This window comes from Glycine soja, chromosome 9, assembly GCF_004193775.1.
Source record: "Glycine soja cultivar W05 chromosome 9, ASM419377v2, whole genome shotgun sequence".
Taxonomy (NCBI): domain Eukaryota; kingdom Viridiplantae; phylum Streptophyta; class Magnoliopsida; order Fabales; family Fabaceae; genus Glycine; species Glycine soja.
In genome coordinates, this window is record NC_041010.1 from 34,981,973 (window position 1) to 35,003,014 (window position 21,042).

General features: G+C 32.6%; 2 protein-coding genes across 3 annotated transcripts; one reads left to right on the forward strand and one right to left on the reverse strand.

Moving 5' to 3' along the window:
- Positions 1-865: 865 nt before the first annotated feature.
- On the reverse strand, positions 866-6,387 carry LOC114368596 (post-GPI attachment to proteins factor 3-like). The gene is made up of 5 exons (XM_028325808.1): positions 6,041-6,387; positions 3,109-3,370; positions 2,815-3,011; positions 1,946-2,133; positions 866-1,447 (listed from the first exon to the last, which is right to left on the reverse strand). Exons 1-5 carry the CDS (start codon positions 6,133-6,135, stop codon positions 1,161-1,163), a joined length of 1,029 nt encoding a protein of 342 aa, XP_028181609.1. The 5' UTR covers positions 6,136-6,387; the 3' UTR covers positions 866-1,160.
- Positions 6,388-13,728: 7,341 nt separating this feature from the next.
- Positions 13,729-20,916, forward strand: LOC114368597 (ABC transporter B family member 28). 2 transcript variants are annotated; one of them, XM_028325809.1, is made up of 16 exons: positions 13,729-14,191; positions 16,128-16,315; positions 16,501-16,524; positions 16,928-17,029; positions 17,370-17,460; positions 17,729-17,829; positions 17,939-17,989; positions 18,074-18,202; positions 18,445-18,507; positions 18,586-18,865; positions 19,279-19,427; positions 19,522-19,611; positions 19,697-19,831; positions 19,920-19,976; positions 20,075-20,131; positions 20,475-20,916. In XM_028325809.1, the coding sequence occupies exons 1-16, from the start codon at positions 13,813-13,815 to the stop codon at positions 20,709-20,711; spliced, it is 2,133 nt and encodes a 710-aa protein (XP_028181610.1). In that variant the 5' UTR covers positions 13,729-13,812; the 3' UTR covers positions 20,712-20,916. The 2 variants fall into 2 exon arrangements, with proteins under 2 accessions (XP_028181610.1, XP_028181611.1); XM_028325810.1 differs by lacking the exon at positions 13,729-14,191 and adding an exon at positions 14,448-14,545.
- The last annotated feature ends 126 nt before the right edge of the window (positions 20,917-21,042 follow it).

Below are 21,042 nucleotides of genomic sequence, written 5' to 3' on the forward strand. Positions count from 1 at the left end.
AATTATTCACACATTTTGTCATCTTTTTTTATTCAATCACGCAATCTTAGTCTTCAAGTCCAAATTTAAGGCGTTGATTGTTATTAAGGAATGTTGATTACCACGTATTACGTTCTGATTAAACGATGACGGTCACATGTCATGTTCTGATTGATGGATGTCGACTCTATGGACGATGAAATGCATTGTTATTGTCATTGGTCAATCAGAACATGACACCTAACAATCATCGTCCAATCAAAACGTGACACATGATAATCAACATTCCTTTATAACAATCAATGTCTAAATCTAAACTTGGGGATCAAGATTACGTGATTAGATAAAAAAAAAAGGACAAAATGCATGAATAATTTTAAATGGAGACCAAAAATCAAAATTGGAGACAACTAGGGGGACTAAATGTGTGATTTTACAGTTTAGAATTAATCCTCTCACTCTCATTTAAGATGATTCCTCTCATATAAGTCTAATTTCTGCGTTAATAATTTTTTCCAGAAATACTTGAAAAGAAAATAAGAAAAAATAGAAAGAAAAAAAAAACTTCTCCCTAAACTAAACTTATACATAGGTTAAAAATAAAGTTTTGAAAAAGTTAATAAAAAAAACTCTTACAAATTAACTTATGCATGAACTAATTTTAACATATAAAATTTTTTTTATTTTTTTTTACTAACAACAATTAACACAAGTGATAACGGCTTATGTCTCTAACGAATATTAGTCATCATTTTTGGTGAAGACTATTTTATACTAATATCATGATAAAAAAAATATAAAATTTTTTTTGTCAAATTATTTTTATTATTTTCTTCTCACAAGAAAAAATTTATTCAAACAGGTCCTAACTCATGCTAAATGTGTATAGTCTTTTCCCTCTCAAGTTTCGTTTATAATCCACACAGCTTCTATTGTTTTGAACAGGTGTATAAAGCATTGCAATTAATTCCACTAAGAAAGTATGCTTCATACATGAGGAAAACAAAAAGTTACAAAATCAAAAGCACAGAAACCATCGTGTTAAGCATTTCAAATAAACGCCTACACGAGGAAAACAAATTTTAAAAAAAAAAGTTCTGATGTACAAAAACAAAGTAAGCAGCAACATATATGACATGTTCTTCATCAGATCCAACCTCTGCCAAATTGTGTCTGCAGCACTATTTTACCTTCTTGAGCATAGCTGTGGTTCTAAACTCAGCATCATCCCTTATAAAACCCCACCAAAAAAATGTGAGAGGAATGCTTGTTGCATGCCATAGAGCATGAGCATCCACATATCCCATGTAAGGTGGAAAGTCATATGTCTCCAACACCATAGCTAAGCCTCCTCCAACCACTACTGCCCATAATTTCCATCGCGCCGGGTGGTTCGAAGCACCAGCCCAAATGGCCCAAATAAGAAGCTGGACAACAACCATTCCCGTGCAAACTATTCTGTTCAAACCTGGAAAGGAAAAAAAAAAGTCAACACATCAGCTCGTGCCACAATAACAATGCAGCATCATTTCTATAGACCTCATTTTGACTAAGGTCCTGTTTGAATACATTTCTCCGTAAACACATATAAGAAGCTAAAATGCATTGAGATTCTCCTGTAAATGAAAATCAACTTACACACCTTGACTTTTGGAGAAGTCAGATGAGAGAACTTATATCAAAGATAAAAGCATAAGTTGATTTTATCTTACAAAGAAACTGAATTCATTTTACCTTATTTTCTTCTTCCTTAATACCCAAATAAGGTCTTAAAGAATACAAAAAGGAAACGTGTCTTCCATCTTTTTTCAGCATTGTTAACAAGAGCAATTTGAAGTTCATATTAAGGATACGGATACAAATTGTTAGAAAAGCAATCAAGGAAGTATGAATCATGACTCCTGTTGGGAACATAAATATTATAAGATGTGTGAAAGGAAACAACACTTTAAAGATAAAAGATTACCATAAGCAAGTTCATAGAAATTCAGATACATGATATGAGTTGTCACAAAAGCAATCAAGGGAGCAGAAATCATGACTCGCGTAGCCTCATCCCTCACGTTAAAAGCTCGCAATATTGCTAGAATGAGGCTGAATCCAAGTAATGCCACAGCAGAAGAAAAATCCAGCTTCTCTGTTAATTCCACGGCTCTACAGTAATGAAGGTTGGAATACATGTAAAAAATCAACCAAAAAATAAAACTTTATAATATAATTACTGAACATTCTCTCCTCTTCATTATAAACTAACATCTGAACAAAATAAGCAGTAATGGTTGTATTAATACCGAAGATATCAGAGTATATTTTTTTTATCTGTTGAATGAAATAAATTAATGATTCTGGACACCGTGGTTGTGCATTATATTTAGAATAGGCCAGTCATATTTAATACATATTTGCTTTATATAAAAACCTTGTGATGCTGTAAACATATTTTGAATAAACCTCCAAATTAATAACTTAGATTGTAAACATCGGTCACTTTAGTCTCTAACTCTATAAAAGTCCATTTGCGTTAGGCCTTAATGTCAGTGAAAATGTGGCCAAAAAGGATTAAAGTGAAAGACTTTTTGCAAAGTCAAGTGACCAAGGCTAAAAATTTCAAGGACTAAAATAGGGGTTTACTCATATTTTAAGGGTTTTGATCATTGTAGGGTAAAAATCCAATTTTTATGTCACTACTCAAAATACAGACGCAAAAGTGCATGAAAATCAATATTAAGGCACCACAAAGAAACAACTGTGCTTTGAGGGTTATTACTTCAATAATGAATCATAATTTTATATATAAAGAACAAACCATAAACAGTAATCATGCAAACAACTTACCTACTATGGAAAACAGCACTCCACAGCCATGCGTTCATGGATAAAATCCCATAAATATGCCACAATCCAGTGTACTCATAGTAAGTCTTCTTATCTGGCCTCAAAGTCAACTTATAGTACACAAGAATGAAAAAAGATACCCAACCATGAAACTGCATAGCAAGATTGACGGCAGACAGAGCAACAGCCACAGGTTCCTGAAATCATATATAGCATATCCACACTACAATCAGAAACCGAAACAAACATAGCAGCATTACCACTCAACCTTTTATAGGAGATTCGTGAAAGAACCTGAATTCCATAAACACGACGGAATGGCCATTTTCCATGATACTTGACAGGCTTGTCGCCAAGTTTTGTTCGTTCTTCCTCTCTAGCTAGCATACAGTAATACCTACAGTCAGTGCAACAGTCCCATTGTTTCCACCTCAGATAGAGGGGTTCATGCATATACCATGGACCATCAATTGGTTTTCCATCTGATGAAAATTTACAATGTTGAAAGCATCTATCCCCTACACATCCAGTTTTCTTACACTGCTCCACACAACCTCTGCAATTTAATAGTCACAACCAAAACTGATCATATGACAGGCAAGACAAGAATGGAGCACAAGATAAATTATTCTACTAATGCCGGATCAATCAGCAGAACAACTATAGATTTTGCATCTACCATTCTGCTTATTATTTACTTACTATTGACAAGTGACAATGTTTAAGACACGATTTTCTTGTTGTTAAAATGCCTACCTCAACAACTAGATTTTCCAATTCCTTCATGAAAGCATAAATAAGGGAATGGATTAAACTGAACACATGCAGTATGAATATGTGCAAATTTGTAGAAATTAATAAAAAGGATAAGATGCTATTAGTCAAAGTTTTGAACCATAAGCCTTGTGCCAAATGTAAACAGTGATGAAACCCAAGCCAAGCTTCTAACAACAGTAAAAATCAGCTATCATAACCTTAGAATATACATGCCTACTTATTGCACTGATCTCAAAATTGCTTATTTATTTACCAGGAGTCAGGACATATGAAGTTGTGATGCGAGATTATTATATATAGAAATATAGTTGTAAATAGTATGCTATAGCAGCATAGCAGCCACAAGAGGGGACAAAATAGCAGCATTTCGTGGCACTATAGCCCACTATGTTGATGGTGTCCAAAATCTTGAGAATGCCCTCCAATATAAACATTAGAGGGGCATTTTATGGACATAATTTTGGGATTTTGGAAAAAAAAAGGGGGGGGGGGTGTTCAGGTTGTAGGAAACCCTTTGAAAGTACATAACTACCATGCCTCACTTCTCTCTCCTACTTTGCAACTACTGCATGACCCCTGTGCAACCCTCCAGGGACCACTTTGTGGCCATCCAGCGACTCTCTGGCAACATCTAGCAGCTTTTTTTACTTCTCTCTTGTTCTCATTCTTGTTTTTCTTTTTCAGGTTCCTCTGGTAATCTTGTTCTCATTGTTCTCTTATTCTCATCAATCTCTGTTTTCTGTTTTTTTCACTTCTTGTCTATTGACACCGAGTTTTTTTTTCCTCTTCTTTACCTTGTTCCTTCAGTCTATGTTCTCTGTTTAGTCTCTCTAGACTGAGTCTCTGAGAGTGTTTTTTTGGTCATCTATCTCCCAAAGACCCAAACCCATTCACTCCTTTCTCTCTCTTTGATTAGTCACGGCATCCTTTGTAAATATTTTGCTTGTATTTTTGTTTTAAGTAAGACCTATAACTTTTTGTTGTTAATTATGAGCATTTCAAGATTTGAGTTTTTTTTTTATTTGAGCATTTACATGTATTTAGTATGAATTATATAAACTGCATAAATTTTTTGAAAATAGCAGTCATCCTGATATGCACTATTGACTACTATAGCAATTTTGGTGTCAGCTGCTACACGTCTGCTATCTGGGATTGATAGAAATAACTAAGTTTGCCTACAATTAATATATGGCAATACTTGTGATGCTACATCAACATAAAAAAGGTATTACCCAAGCAGGTTATTTATGCTTGGCTCAGTACAATAAGAGATGCACTAAAGATAAACCTTTTTACACTCTTTGTTAATAGCTCAACATGTCTAAGAAAAAGAGGGGCATATGATGATTAGTAGGAGCAGGAGTGTAAATAATCTAAGCTATTTGTGAACTATTCAAGCTCATGCTCAATCAATCTTGTTTGTTTAACTAAGCAAACAAGACCAAGCTTAAAGTCAAGGCCGGTTATTTAAACAATTCAAACCCAACATTTGCAAGCTTGACATTAATAGATCGTATATATGTATTACCTAAAAAGTTGTCATTTTATTTATTATATTTACTTGATAAATTATAATTTTGTTTATCATTATCTAAGATATACCATTTACCTAATTTCAATTTTAAATGGGTGACTACAAGTTCTCTAAAATTCACCATTTCCATAATCAAAGATTTCATTTTAAATCTCAAGTCATCTTTATGAATATAAAATTATATTTTATTACTAATTTACTTCAGTTTCTAGCTTGAAAGTATCTATCAGAAAAAACAATCAAGCCATTAACAAATTAAATGAATAAAGTCATAAACAAATTAAATGAATCAAGCCCAAGCTTCATATATTTTAACCAAGTCAAGCTCAAGTTTTAAATTTGTCCAGTTTGAACAAATGCGTCAAGCTTGAGTAACCTATTTTTTTCACAAGGCAAACCTAAACTTTAGCTCAGCCCAACTTTTTTACACCAGTGAATGCGAGTGAAGAAAAATCATGGCAATGAATCTATGTTCCTCATCTTTTTTTATGCGTAACCTATGTTCCTCACATTTAATCTGATGCAAGTACATAACTCACTCTCTCTCTCTTTCTCTCCACATCCATGTTCAGCAATTGACATCAAACCAAAAAGAAAAAAAGTGCATCATCGTTCGTTACATACACCTATGCAGGACCCCAGAATCCAAGAATCAACAAAAGCTAACGACAAAATAAAACACAAATAAAATCAACTTAAAAATTCCTAACTCGACAACAAAACATTAATAAACAAACAAAAAGAAAGACAGAAAATTCCAAGTTCCAATTTTTACTATGCCCATATCATCTAAACACATATTTCTTTACGTCCCCAGAACTTAATCAAGTGCTTAGATTGAAATTTTCAAATCTGGGATTCTCTAACTCTATCAATAGATAGATAGACAGATACAAAGAGAGAGAGACTAACATGTAAAGCGGATCGGCGTCGCCGTCGGTGGCGGCGAGGGGGCGGAGGAGGAAGAATACGGCGGCGAAGAGCAACAAAGGGCGAAAGGGACTCATCGCAATCGCAAGAAAGCAAAAGTCAAAGCCCGGAGGGGAAGGAAGAGCGGGAGAAGGTTCCGGCGAGAATCGACGCCGAATTTTGCATTGACGGAGAAGGGAGGCGGGGGTTGCAGTGGCGGCGGAGCGCGGAGGCGTAGCGGTGGCGGTTGATCTCGAAAGGGAAAGGAGTGAGTCAACTCGGAGCGAGTTGGGGAAATGGAGGTGTGTGGGTGGCCTAAACAGAACCAGAATCTCGTGGGGAGATGAATATTAATATATGATATGATATTGATACCCTCGTAACATTATTATTATTTATACATTTATCAATACTCAATAATTATAATTGATATTATATCAATAACAAAAATGATTAGAGTTTAATGTTGACGTGAGTCTAAATATTTTCTTTTAATCAAGATATTTTTTGTCAAAAAATAATAATAAATTTTTTGAGATATTAAGATTTATTTAAGAGATTAATCTATTTAGTCTTTATATTTTAATCAAACAAATTATTTTAACTATGATTATTACAAATTATAAAATTCAATAATATACATGTTAATTTAAAAGATAAATCATCAATTTTACTATGAAAATATTAGGCTTTTTTTTTTAGGAAAATGTTAGGCCTTAATCCTTATCAACTTAATTCCTAATAAAAACAAGAAAACTAAAAAAAATAATCTTGAAATTAACTACAATTCATCAGTCATATTAGTTCAACCATTGCATGCAGACTTAGTGGTGATATTTTTTTAGTACATTTAAAATGATAATAACAACCTATATTTAATAACCAAAATATTAGTAAGGGGTTAAATTTAAGATTTCGTTTTTATATTTAGATGAAAAGGCTAATAATTTTATGAATTTATTTAAAATTTTCCAAGAATTTATATAACAATGTTTAATACTTTCAAAAACCTAGTTTAAAAAAAAACTTTCAAACAACTAAAAATATGATTTACCATAATTTCTAATTTGATAGTAGTGTAAAATTGCACTTTACAGTTATCATACACTAGAAACTTGTGCAAATAAAAAAGTATTATATTTAATATTGGACCATACTTCAAATAAAATTAACTCTAAAAGGGCACTTGTAGGAAAAAAAAACACTTTTATGTGTTCCTAAAAAATTAAATTATTTAAAAGTAAAGTCTCAAACCAATGAATAAGAGAGTCTAACTCAGTTGGTTGAGTAGGGTATGTCATCCTAGAATCTGAAGAAATCCTATGAAGAATAAATAAAATCCAAGATTTAAAAGGATTGATCATCATCAAAAGATGTGTTATGTTGTGCAAACTTAGTCTCACACATGTGAAATGACTTTCCATTAAAGTACTCAACACAATATCCTATAAGAATGAACTATCTCCTTGAACAAAGGTCATGCATTTAATGTAAGCATTAAATGTTCCCAATGATCATTTTCATGAAGATCAAGTGAAGAATCTACTCACAGACAATAAACACTTGAAGATGAAGGTTATAAATACTAGAAGTTTTGAAGAAGAACACACAAATCTTACACGCTTTTATTCTTTCATTCTTTTTGTAAAAAACTTTCTTTTTGCTTATTATTGTAAAGTTTAAAAAGCTCTAAAAACACCTAGAACATATTGAAAAAAAAAGTAAAGAGTTGATTGTATATTCATATCTTAGTCAATGAGTAACTTTTATCAATAAATCATTTGATTTGTATAGAGCCAACAATGGCTTGGTAGGACAAAGAATATTGAATTTTGATCAAGTTTGGCTAAAAAGGTTTTAAAATTTTCTAAAATCACAATCCAACATTTCTTCTTGTGATATTTTTCTTTACAAATAGGTTATGTACATAAAAAAAAAATCTTATATCGTCATCCAATCATAACCCACTATGTATGATAAGTTCGTTGACTTTTATAAAATTATCTTAAAAGTCATACAAATAGTAATTTATCATTGGATGACCGTGTAAAACTTTTTTACACCATTGGTGCATTACCATTAAACTTATGTAACAATTGTGTTCTTTTTATATTTCATCATACACATTCTTAGAAGTAAAATTAATTGTTTTAACAACTAAACAATTTTTTTCATAATCACATTCTCTCTCTAAGCTTAATTTTGGGATCTCTTGCAATTGTTTTTTTGAAACATATATACATTATTAAAATACTACTTAGAGACCAACAAGTCATTGGTTTGAGGGGTGTTAGATTTGATCCTTTTAAGTAAGATTTCGGATTCACATCTTATGTATAGAAAAATATGATTGAAAAAAAAAAAAGAATCTCCCTAAAAATGATCAGTTACGTTTCTCAAGTATTAATCATTGATAAAGTCAACAGATATTATTTACAAATATAATGGTTTAAAAAATTATAATAAAAAAATAATAAATTTCTTCATTTGTGCTCCATATCCGGATTTTACTTTTATTTTATGTCCTCTAGAGATGCTCTCCAACAACTCCTCCAACGGGTTCCTAGGTTTTATAAAGTTGGAGGTTAGGTGATTATTAATTTTGTTTTTTAATGATGGATCTCCTATGACTCAACATGTTGTGACGTGTTTTATTTTTTTAATACAAAAAATACTGGTCTAGTTTGTTCTTTTCCAACTTTCTAATAAAAAAAAGAGAAAAATATGTCTAAGTAAAAATAATAAAGTCACGGGAATCCTTAGATTGCATCTTTTAAGTAACTAAGTTAGTTAAGTATTTATTTAATATATTTTTATTCAAGATTTTATATTATAAGTTTAATTAGTTAAGTTTTAAAATATTATGTTTATATCTTATTAAAATAAATTAAAAACCTATAAGATTAATTTAATTTACTTAACTTGGCATTATCAATTCAAAGTTAAAAAAAAAAGTCCTAAAAAAATCAAAGTTCCAAAAAATTAGTGCTTTTTAAGAAGTTAAATTAAAGTATTTTTTTAAATATATCTATCTATCTATTAACATAATAAAATAAAATAAATTTTGTATTCCATTTTAAGAGTAACATTCTCTTTGTCCAATACCAGTCTAAAAAATCTTTGACGATCATTTGTAAGTCAAGCTCTAGTTGGATACCAACAAGGACTCTATGTTCAAGCTAGTATATACAAAATACGAAGTGTTTAGAATTAAAGAGAATGAGTGTTATTTCTTATTAAACTTACTTAGATCAGGCTCTCGTTAAATCATGGTGGCATTTTCCATGTAATGTCAAGCAAAAGGTATCCCTGAATTGAATCTCTTAATTTGTGGTGTGTATTACTAATTATTTATTGGCATAATTTGATGTCTCACATCTATATGAGCTTTGTGTATTGTCAAGAAGGTTCTCAAGTGGTGAGGGACGTTGGTCCATGATCAATTAGTATGCATTGGGCATGGTAGCATTAAGTCAACATGTTTGCTTTTATTACTTGTGTAAGCTTAAGAAGGCATAGAAGGGCATGAAATAATTCCCCTTTCCTTCTCCAAAGCAAATATGTTGGTTCATTGATTTTTACCTTTCTTGGGCTTCGATTAGGGTGGTCCAAGCCTTCCATTTGAAATTTAGTGACATACCTATGAGTGACATTTCACATTTGATCCTTTCTAACAAACTCAAGGACAGAGTCCTTTCACCTACTTCTTTGAGTTTCTTTAGATAACCCCCTTGTTTCCTTTTTCCTTTAATTTTTTTTTTGAAAATAAGCAAATCTCTTAAAATACATCAAACAACATAAGAGAAAATGTCTATAAGGTAAAAATTAGATTGTTACATTTGCTTTGCTTGTGAGGTGTTAAACATTGTTCACTTTTTTCTTATGTATGACATCTTATTTAGTGAGATAGGTTCACTACTATAATAAATGTTTTTGACGATGATGCATCTACGACAGTTATACAAAAAGCGTCTTAAAAAAAGGCGGTGACATTTTTGTAAATAATTGCAACTTTTCAATGACAGTTTTCTCAAAATCGTTTTCGAAAACATATTACTACATCGGTTTCGTGAAGAATCGTCTTTGAAACTGCATCTGACTTATTCAAAATCGCTCGCGCCCACTAGGGGTGGGAATAGGCTAGGCCAACCTACAGGGGCCTACGCCCTGGCCTACATAAAGTCTGGCCTGAACTGACCTATTTAATTAAAAGGTTAAGCTCAGACTTTTTTAAAAGCCTACTAAATTAAATAGACCAGGCTTAAGCTTGTTAAAAAGCCTTATAAGCCTGATAGGTCGGCCTATATATATATATTTATATTATTTTTTGGTACCAATTTATACTTATATTATTTTTTGGATACAATTAATTTTTTTTTAAACCAGCAGACTTGATTACACATTACTGCTCCATAACTTCCATTCCTATAATCAAGTAAGATTTTAATTACAATTTAGGTGTCTTTATATTACTCATTATTTTTATTGGCTTTCCTATTCTGGTTAACGTTTTCTTTTTCATTAACTTTCCTATTTTTCTACCCCAAAGCAAACAAATATAAAAAGGCTTTTAAAAAGGCTATCAGGTCAGGCTAGACTTTTAAAAAGGTCAGGCCGAGCCAAAATAAAAGCTTTTGATAGGCTATAGGCCAGGCTCAGGCCTAAAAAATTCATCGTAGGCTAGGCTCAGGCCTTTTAAAGCCTGGTCTGGCCTGGCCTATTTCCACCCCTAGCGCCCACTCACATTCTTCAACAATCATCTCTTTCACTAGCGGAAACCTTAAGCCCCAATCCCACGAAGGGTCAGAAGCAGACGCTCTGCATCCATGGGTTCTACTTCAAAGTGCGCCCCGAAGCCCCCCTTTTTCTTCCCGTGTGTGTGAAAGAAAAGCAACACGACACGATGGTGTTCTACTTCAAAGCGCGCTCTGAAGCCAGCGATTTCATCAACTTCATGAGCCTTGACAAGTACGAAAATGAGGAACTCATCAAATACGGTTTTCCAGAAAACATCTGGTAACCCTAATTCTCCCATCTCCAATTTTATTTTACTTAATTTAATTTCTTCTTCGTTTCTGCAAATTCTTCACTCCCGACATAGATTATTCACTTGACCACCGCAAGCGCAAAGTACTCATGGATGCACACTTATTTTCGTTCACCTTTTAGCATTTCTCCATCAATTTTGGAGTTGAAAAACCAAATATTGAATGACTACTAATGGATGATAATGACTACTAATGAGTGGTAATGACTACTAATTGGTGGTAATGACTACTAAATGCATTCTTGATGGTAGAATGCCTATATATAGAACACATATTTGGTCGTTGAGTTCACATCTTTCAATTTTCGTTTGATACACCATCTACAAAGAGAATGATAACTTGGAAGAACCAAAATAAGACAACTCTTTCATGACAATGACTAGAGGTATATTTTGATTTTTGTTTTTTCGTATTTGTTAATGACCTGTGTTTCATTTTGTAGTTTGTAACATCACAGGTTAGATATTTAAGTCTTAGGTGGTTCAAAGCTTGATTTATGTTCGGGCTTGATATATGCAAAATATGACAAAACTCCATTTTTCAGGCCTTTGAGCAGCAACACCAAACATGTATATAAACTTTGGTCTTATTGAATATAGTTTCTCACTTGTTTTGTGTAATGTTCTTTATATTAACATCTAGACCCATTTTAGTTTATCATTTTTTTTTCTATTATTGCTCTTTTCTTTTTAAATATTCATTGAACTTTTTTGTCATTGCCATACATAGGTAATTCCCTATTGTTTATCAAAAGTAATTTTAACTTCTAATGAAACACATGAGTGGAAATGTATTATTAGTTGCAAATTATTCTTTCACATGTGTTTTGTTCTACTAAAGTTCTTGTCCAGAGTTTGCTATAAATTTATCATAAATTTCCTCCCAGACACACTTGGATTTAGGTAGTGTTTGCTAAAGAGGGATGAAAAGGAATGAAAAAAAGTAGAAAGTGAAGTTGTTTGATTGAGATGGAAGATAATGTAAAAGAGATGAAATATTTGAATTAAAATAGTAGGTAAATAATAAAATTAAAAAGTTAAAAAACTGAGATGGAATAAATGTCCATTTTACTCCCATTATCCATGCATGTTTCCTTTTTTACACAATATTTTTTTTAGAATTACATTGTTAGTTGATTATGAAAAATGCATAATCAATTATGTAACTTCATCTGACCACCCAATCAACTATGCTATAAGGTTAATTGATTATGTTGCAAACATAAGACCACCTAATCAATTATGTAGCCAACTCTACAACAAAATGTTTCAATCTAGTGCCATATAACCAATTAGCCATTGGGCATAATTGAAAATTGATGGAAAGATGTAAGTAAATTCAAACGTTCTACTGGCTTACATAACCAATTATGTTAATTGAATAATTGATTATGCTAATAGCAAAGAGACACAAAAAAAATATAAAAAATAAAGGACCATAAGGATCATGAGTGTTCTCTGGGACAATTTTGAAAGGAAGAGACTTTTTTCTCACCAACCAACACTTTCACTTCTTTTCATCTCATTTTGGGGGTGAAAGTTCTATCTTTAAGACTCAGTTTTTTTTTTTAAATTACAAATACATTCACCCCCAAATAAACACCCTTCTCACAACTTTCATCTCAAAAAGCATTTCAACTCAACTGCATCTCAAATTCATCTCCTTAAATCAAACAAACCTTTAAATTTTTTTGAAGAATGCCAAAGGAAATTTATTAATGAAAGTCATTCTTTGCCCCAAGAAGTGAACAAAATAACAAAAGACATAACAGTACATAAAAGTCTAACAAAATTACAAGCAAAATATGTATAAGAAGCGCTCAGGCTGCACGACACACACACACACACTAGCATAGAATTCAACAAAAGCCCAAAACACAGCAAACCACAACACCATTCCAAAAAACCCAAAACAAGCACCTTTTTTTTTTACCAATGCCAAAATCCACGAACCAGCCACCTCTCAAAAGCCCACAGTTGCACCAAATACTAGTCTTCATTCACTTGTCCTTCCTCCAAAGCACAACTAGGAACTACAATTCAGCGAGACAAAATTATGTCTTAAATCTACTCTTTTGAACTGCGCATGAATATGTTGCTCCCACGAATTATATAGTTACTATGTGTCTTTGTTGTATTGAATTTGTATCGTTGTAGCTATTCTGGTTCATAACAAAACCAGAATAATGCACCACCTCACCCACCACCTATTCGACAAAAACTCTCAACCAGCAGAACCCCTAAAACGCAAACACACCCTAATAACCATCTGTCCAGGAATATTGAAAACGTTATTTTCCTTCCTCTCAACCATTTCCAGGAATATTATTATTATGACATGATAAATAAATTAAACCAATACGTATCTTTCTTTTATTAAAAGTTAAACCAATATGTATGAAATGTTACTTCATACGTACATGACCATTACAATTTAATTAAATACTAAAGTTGTAAAAATAAATAAATAAATACTAATAAAATGAAAACAAGCAGCACAAGAAAAACAAATAATTGGACATAATAGAAAAATAAAACAAGATTTAAGACTTTTTATTTTTATTGTCATTGTCTTCGTAACATTTTTTTCTTCTTACAAATGAAAAAAAAATATCAAAAACCAAAATTTGGATAAATAACACATTCCATCACTGACTACAGTCCAATCTAAAACCTCTCCTTCCTTCTCCTCCTTATTCTCCACACCACAACGTTTGTTTCTTCACTAATGGCCTCTGCAACAACAACAACACTCTCTCACCATCATCACCTTCCTCTCCTCCTTCATTCTCCTCTTTCCATCAAATTTACCAAACCGCCCCTCTCTCTTTCCCTCTCGCGACGCCCCCTTCTAACGAACCCTCTCCACGCGCGCTTCCTCCTCCCTCCGCCACGCGCCTACGCCGCCGCGCCCGCGTCCGACCCGAATTTCGCCGACCCCGATCCGAAACTCGCCGGGTCGGACCCGGAGAACGCGAGGCCACGGAATGTCATCACGTGGAGCCTCCTCTGCACGCTCCTCATGAAGCACAAGCTGCGCCTCGCCCTCGCGGTCGCAACGCTCTTCGCCTGCTCCACCTGTACCCTATCCATGCCCATCTTTTCCGGTAACCCCTTAACCCTCTCTCTCTCTCTCACGGAATGGTTGTTAATAATTCCCTGTATTTCGAACCCTCTGGTTTATATGTTCGGCAAAAATTGTTACTCCTTCCTACGTCCCAAAGGATAAAATATGTTGCAAAATAATTGTGATTTCAGGGGAAGTTTGGTTCGAGAGTTTTCTGTTTTTATTTAAAAAAATATCAGAAAATAAGAGTAAAAATAAGTTTGCTTAAAATTTAGAAAACATTTTCTCTTGAAAATATTTTATAAAACAGGTCCAAAATTGAAAGCAACATATCAGCACAGCATCTTCTGAAGAATTGAAAACGTGATGGCACATTAGAGTATTTTTTTTCTCGGTACGTATTTTCTAAATCTTGAAAGTTTGAAAATAAAAAATTATTTTTAAAAAATGAAAATCAAAACAGAAAATAAATACTCAAATTTCAATGTAGTATTAATTGCAGTTTTTCACTTATACCCCCTTTTGCCGTGTTAGAAGAAAAAATGTTATAAAATAATTGTCATTTTAGTTTTTTTATTGTAGTATTAATTATAATTTTTCACTTATATCCCTAATAGCTAATAACTAGTGTTGTGTTGCATTGTTTCTAATAAAGAAGATTAATAGCAATAAGATTTATTTAGTAAAATTGTTACTTTATTAGTTTTTTTGGTTGGTGTAAAAAAGTTTATGAGGATAATTATAATGAAACAAATGGCGGACTTTACTACAAAACACACATCAATTTTTTATTTATTAGAAAAGATAAATGAATGAATAGGTAGTAATTTAGTTAGATGCATCGTAGCAATGTTAAAAGGTGTAAATTGTGTTCAGGATAGGGGAATGTGCTTGGTTGTTAAATTAAAGTTTAATTACTTTTGTTTCCTACACTGAGTTGAAATTACTTGTTTTACTCCCTATTCTATTCAAAATTGTAGGGACTAAAACGGATTAAAAAAGTGTATGTATAGAGAATAAAAGATGTATGTATAAAGATAAAACAGATTAAAAAGTGTATATAGAGTAAAAGGAGTTAAAAAATGTATGTGTAAGGATTGAAAGGAGTAGTTTGTAAGTATACGGACTAAACAATAAAAATTATATAAAGATTATACTGGTAAAAGGGCTAAATGAGTAATTAAACCTTGAATTGATGTTTTATTGTATAATTTTTCTTTGTTACATTAGCCTTTGAGGTTTGTGAAGTGGGAATTAATTTGAGAGAAGAAACATGTATTCAGGGATTGAGAGATCTTATTCGTATTTTTCATGATTTAAGAATTAATTTAATTACGATCACAAGTGGGCTTGAAAGAGCTTATTTGAGGTTCTTTATGATTTTTTTTAGGTTAATTTAATTTAGATTTGTTATTATTGGTAGAAAATAAATTTAATTAGAAAGTAATGATGGTTTGATTTTTTTTTTTTACATTATCATCCAATCACATATTGTTGTCATGCAATAAGATTGTTGACTTTTGTAATAATTACTTTAAAAATCATATTTAGGATGGTTTTTATTTAGCTGATGGTGTAAAAAATTTCAGTGATATTAGATAAAAATGAAAATTAAACTAAAAAATGTTTCTCTTTTCCTGCATGTTTAGAGAACTTTTGTAAAAAGTAATTATTTGTCGTGTAACCTGCCGTAAGATGTAGTTTGTTGCAGGAATGGTTAACTAAGAAATTTTTGTTTTAATTTTTTTAAATTTTTGTTGTTGTCTAATTGCTTCAGCTACTTGCCCATCAAATGTTGATGAAATTTTATTTTCTCATGGAAAATATTTTGGCTTGTTGTGCAAGTTTGTATTGTTATTATTATGGCATTTGGTATGCAATGTTTTATCTTTTGATTCCTTTTTACCCACTGTTCGTGCATGATTTCACTGTTGATCATGCTATATATGCATTCTTATGTGTTGTTGTTCTTTTAGGACGGTTTTTTGAAGTTCTAATTGGCACTAGACCTGAGCCGTTATGGAAGCTGCTTAGTAAAATTGGAGTTCTGTATGCCCTGGAGCCACTTTTGACTATTATTTTTGTTATAAACATGAACATAGTGTGGGAGAAAATTATGTCAACACTAAGAGCTCAGATCTTTGGAAGAATATTGATTCAAAAGGTGAAGTTAAATCTTTCTAACTGTCCTGAACATTTTTATTTTCCTTTTCTATTTATAATTATTATTTCTGTTTGATAATGCTTGGGGATAGTTATTGCTAGAATGTATATGGTTGTTTTAATTATTGGATAGATGTTATTTTGCTTTGATTGATTAATCATATAGTGTTCTTTTTATTTGTGCAGATTGAATTTTTTGACAAATACAAGGTATGTATATGGAATTACTCATATTACATGTGCTTTTACTTTTCCATGTTTGTGATTTGTGTCTCTTGAGATATTTGGGTTGAGACACTGTGCAGATAACTCATTTTTCTGTCACTTTTCCCTGATTGCATCGTATTCTACGGTCTTTGTCTTCATTCCCTCCTTTCAGTGCTTCTGTCTTCTCTTCTTTCTTTGTATCCCATTGTTTCCATCTATTGCTGTAGTAACTTATCTGAAGCTCTTTCCAATATGATTTTGTAAATACCAATATATTTTTTATAATTATAAAACTTTGATTTTATTAAGCTATATAGTATCACTTGGTTTTTGTTCTTTGCTTAATGACAGTAAACTAACAGAGTAGGGGTGCAAAAACTATTGCACTTGGATTTGCTTCTTATAGGTTGGTGAACTCACAGGTTTGCTAACATCTGATTTGGGTTCTCTTAAAAATATAGTCAGTGAGAATGTCTCAAGGGATCGCGGATTCAGAGCATTATCTGAGGCAAGCAATTCTACACCAATGAGAAGTGAGCTTTATATTTCCTATATTTAAGCATGTGTATGATTCATTACCTATTCACCTTTTTTTGTTTGTTTGTAATTTTACCTTTTCACTTTGTTGGATATGGATAGACTTTCCTCCATTCCTCGAGTGGGATTTTTACCACGAATTTGTTGTTTGAGCGTGGAAGAAAAATGGTTCCATACCTTTCAAGAGAGAACCTCATTTCTTTGTTTTGTCACTTATATTGTCCTTATGGACCTCATGTATATTTTAGCTTGCATTCTGCTGCTCATGTTTATATGTGTCATTGCTTCTTCTGTTTTCTTTGTTCTTGTAGGTCATTGGAACAATATTCATACTTTTTTCTTTATCCCCACAACTGGCACCCATTCTGGGTGTTCTGATGCTCGCAGTTTCCATTTCAATTGGTAAGTTTTCATTGTATTGTACCTGATGATATTCAACACTGTTATGGTTTATTATAAAAACCAGAAATATAATCACCCATCTTTTTACTCATCCTCTCTAAAATGCTAGGGTAAGAGGCTTCATAATTTCATAAATAGCTTATATGCAAGCTGATATGTAGCTTGAATAATAAATACATAGTAATTTGTCAAATAAATAAAATTGGCTCACGTTATTTGTCATTTCATGTATTCTTCCCTGATTCTGATTCTTTTTGGTTTTCTGAAGCTGTCTACAAGAGATCTACTTTGCCGGTTTTTAAAGCACATGGGATGGTCCAAGCATCTATATCTGATTGTGTAACAGAAACATTTTCTGCTATTCGAACAGTGAGTTCCCAATAGTTCATTCATATTTGTATGATAAACATTCCTCTCGTGCATTGTAAAGTCTTAGATTTATAATTCACAGCTGAAACAGTGACATGTATGCTTACAGGTAAGATCATTTGGGGGTGAAAAGCGCCAGATGTTCACATTTGCTAACCAGGTAAGATTATTTAAGGACCAATAGCTAATTTCAGAAAGGGTATGATGTCCTCTAGATGCTTCCATGTTAATTTGTTCCATACAGGTTCTATCTTTCCAATCAAGTGGGATAAAGCTTGGAACTTTCAAATCTGTAAATGAGTCCTTGACTAGAGTTGCTGTTTATATTTCTTTAATAGCATTGTATTGTCTTGGAGGAAGCAAGGTTAAGGCGGTAAGCAATTATAGCTTTTGAAACTTGTCTTTTATCTCTATAATGACAAATCTAATCATTATCTTTTTTCTTCTTTCCTTCTGCAATATTGTCAATCATGATTATTGTTGCTACTTATATGCATTCTTTCTTCTGATATGTTACCCTTACTTATGAGCACATACATCTTTCTCTTATTGTTTTTTTTAAAGGATTTAATCATTCTTGAATATTTCTAAGTTGCTGTTAATTCTTGCTCTCAGGGTGAGCTCTCTGTTGGAACCATGGCATCTTTTATTGGATATACTTTCACTTTAACATTCGCTGTAAGCTAATTGAGTTGTTGACTTTTTGTTTTAATTTATATTTTTCATCCTTTGCCTATCTGATATTATGTCTTTTAGGTTCAAGGATTGGTTAACACTTTTGGAGATCTTCGTGGAACTTTTGCTGCTGTTGAGAGGATCAACTCTGTTTTATCTGGAGCTCAAGTTGATGATGCCCTTGCCTATGGCTTAGAAAGAGAACTGAGACAAAAAACACTGGATGATGAAAACTATAAATTGATCTTATCAAATATTTCTACTGAGAATAACCAAAAACATTATTTGCATTACATGTCAGCTCTCAAAACATCAAGCAATTTGTTTAGCTTAGCATGGTCTGGAGATATTTGTCTTGAAGGTATTTTTATTGCAATTTTTTTTGTATCCCTTGTGATGTGTTATTATAATGTGACTTATCTATATCAACAGCCATGTTTGCTAATGTTCTTGTAATGGGTGCTTCATCATCTGGCTTTTTCTTTTTTAGTTATGAGATGTACTTAAGTAACTAAATGCATGAATTTTCCTGAGGGATTTTGACTGTTTTCTGGTTGCTTTCTTCCTAAGGAAGACATATTATCATCCACTTTCAATTTTAATTAATTATGTCCAATCTGATAAATGAAGCTTTAGTTTCTTATTTGATCTCTCGCATTATTTTTATGGGTGTAACTAGTTCTATAATGACATTGCATTAGCATAATAATCTGAATTATTTTATAATGTATACTTTTTTCCTTCTCTTTCAATGACTGCCATATTATACTGCAGATGTATATTTCTCCTATCCTTTAAGGCCAGATGTGGAAATCTTGCGTGGCTTAAATTTAAGACTAAAATTTGGAACTGTAACTGCACTGGTCGGTCCTAGTGGTGCAGGCAAAAGTACTGTAGTACAGCTATTATCTCGTTTTTATGAGGTTTGATTTCTGTTTCTTATGTTGTAACTTGAAAGATCAAGCTTCATTGATTTTTGTCTTGAAAATACATACACAGTAACTTTTATTTCTGCAGCCAACAAGTGGCTGTATAACAGTTGCAGGAGAGGATGTCCGAACATTTGATAAGAGTGAATGGGCTCGGGTTGTATCGATTGTAAATCAAGTAAGGAATAAGAAAAAATAAAAAGAATCTTATGTTTGATATTAAACGTATTGCTTCATTTCTTTGCAAATAATACGTATTACAGGAGCCTGTTCTGTTTTCGGTTTCTGTTGGGGAAAATATTGCATATGGGCTTCCTGATGAAGATGTTTCTAAAGAAGATGTGATTAAGGCAGCGAAAGCTGCAAATGCTCATGACTTTATAATTTCACTTCCACAGGTTGGTTTGTCTTCTAGGTATGCAGATGCTTTTATATATAGGTAAAATAGATAAACTGTGTTCTTATTGTTCATTTTTTTCTGTGAAGGGCTATGATACACTTGTTGGTGAGCGTGGAGGCCTACTGAGTGGAGGACAAAGACAGGTACAGTAGAGTTCACATATATGACCCTTTCGTTGCATGACATGCATTTTACGCCTGAACGCATTAGAAGGTTTTTGATGCTTGTTTCTGAATTACAGAGAATTGCTATTGCCCGGGCTCTCCTAAAGAATGCTCCTATCCTTATACTTGATGAGGTGATATTTTTATTTATTTAACTCTATGCATTTCTATATACTCTCTCCATGCTTCATTTCATAATAACAATGAGGTTAGATTCAATGAGAAGCACAGACACAGAACATCATGCAGCCATTGGAACCTTTCTTGTTGCTTTTTACGCTGCTGATATCTACTTGACCCATTATTCCAAATTGCATACCACATCACACGATACAGTTGCAACATTTTAGCTGCAGCTGGCTTCTGACGTGCTTGCAAATTGCATGGACTCAGATCAGATCGAAACAACCACAATTTAAAACCCTAATATGATCCTATTTATGCATGTCTTGATTTAGATATTCTTTGCTGCTGCAGGCTACCAGTGCCCTTGATGCTGTCAGTGAGCGATTGGTCCAGGATGCTCTCAACCATCTGATGAAGGGAAGGACAACATTAGTAATAGCACATCGATTAAGCACAGTCCAAAATGCATATCAAATTGCACTCTGTTCTGAGGGGCGGATTGCAGAACTAGGCACCCATTTTGAGTTATTGGCTAAGAAAGGCCAATATGCTTCACTGGTTGGCACACAAAGGCTTGCATTTGAATAAATTAATATTATGAAAGTGTGATTATTTCTTGTTATGCCAAGCAATGCATGATACATAGAGCTGTATAATTTGCTGGCAGCCTGGCACAAAAAGAAATGTTATAGCAATGGATGATTGGCTGTAGCCACTCACACATGGTATTTTGGTATACAAGGGCTCATCTTATTGCATCAAATGGATTTCAAATTACACCTTCCACTTTAAAGTGTCTATTGCATTAGAAGTTTTTATTTTATTTCAAGATGTCACTTTCGAAAATTAAAAGATATTAACTTTATAAAAAATAAGTAATCTATGGGATCTAGTTCTGTTGGTATTTTCGATTCTTATG

Bases quoted from the DNA above. Each gene is read 5' to 3' on its own strand.
- LOC114368596 (XM_028325808.1), bottom strand. From the start codon at position 6,135: ATGAGTCCCTTTCGCCCTTTGTTGCTCTTCGCCGCCGTATTCTTCCTC. The intron at 3,012-3,108 runs GTTCTTTCACGA...ATATGATTTCAG, and splicing joins GTCGTGTTTATGGAATTCAG to GAACCTGTGGCTGTTGCTCT. The intron at 2,134-2,814 runs GTAAGTTGTTTG...TCATTACTGTAG, and splicing joins AGTGCTGTTTTCCATAGTAG to AGCCGTGGAATTAACAGAGA.
- LOC114368597 (XM_028325809.1), top strand. From the start codon at position 13,813: ATGGCCTCTGCAACAACAACAACACTCTCTCACCATCATCACCTTCCT. The intron at 16,316-16,500 runs GTGAAGTTAAAT...TTATTTGTGCAG, and splicing joins GAAGAATATTGATTCAAAAG to ATTGAATTTTTTGACAAATA. The intron at 19,832-19,919 runs GTTGGTTTGTCT...TTTTCTGTGAAG, and splicing joins TTATAATTTCACTTCCACAG to GGCTATGATACACTTGTTGG.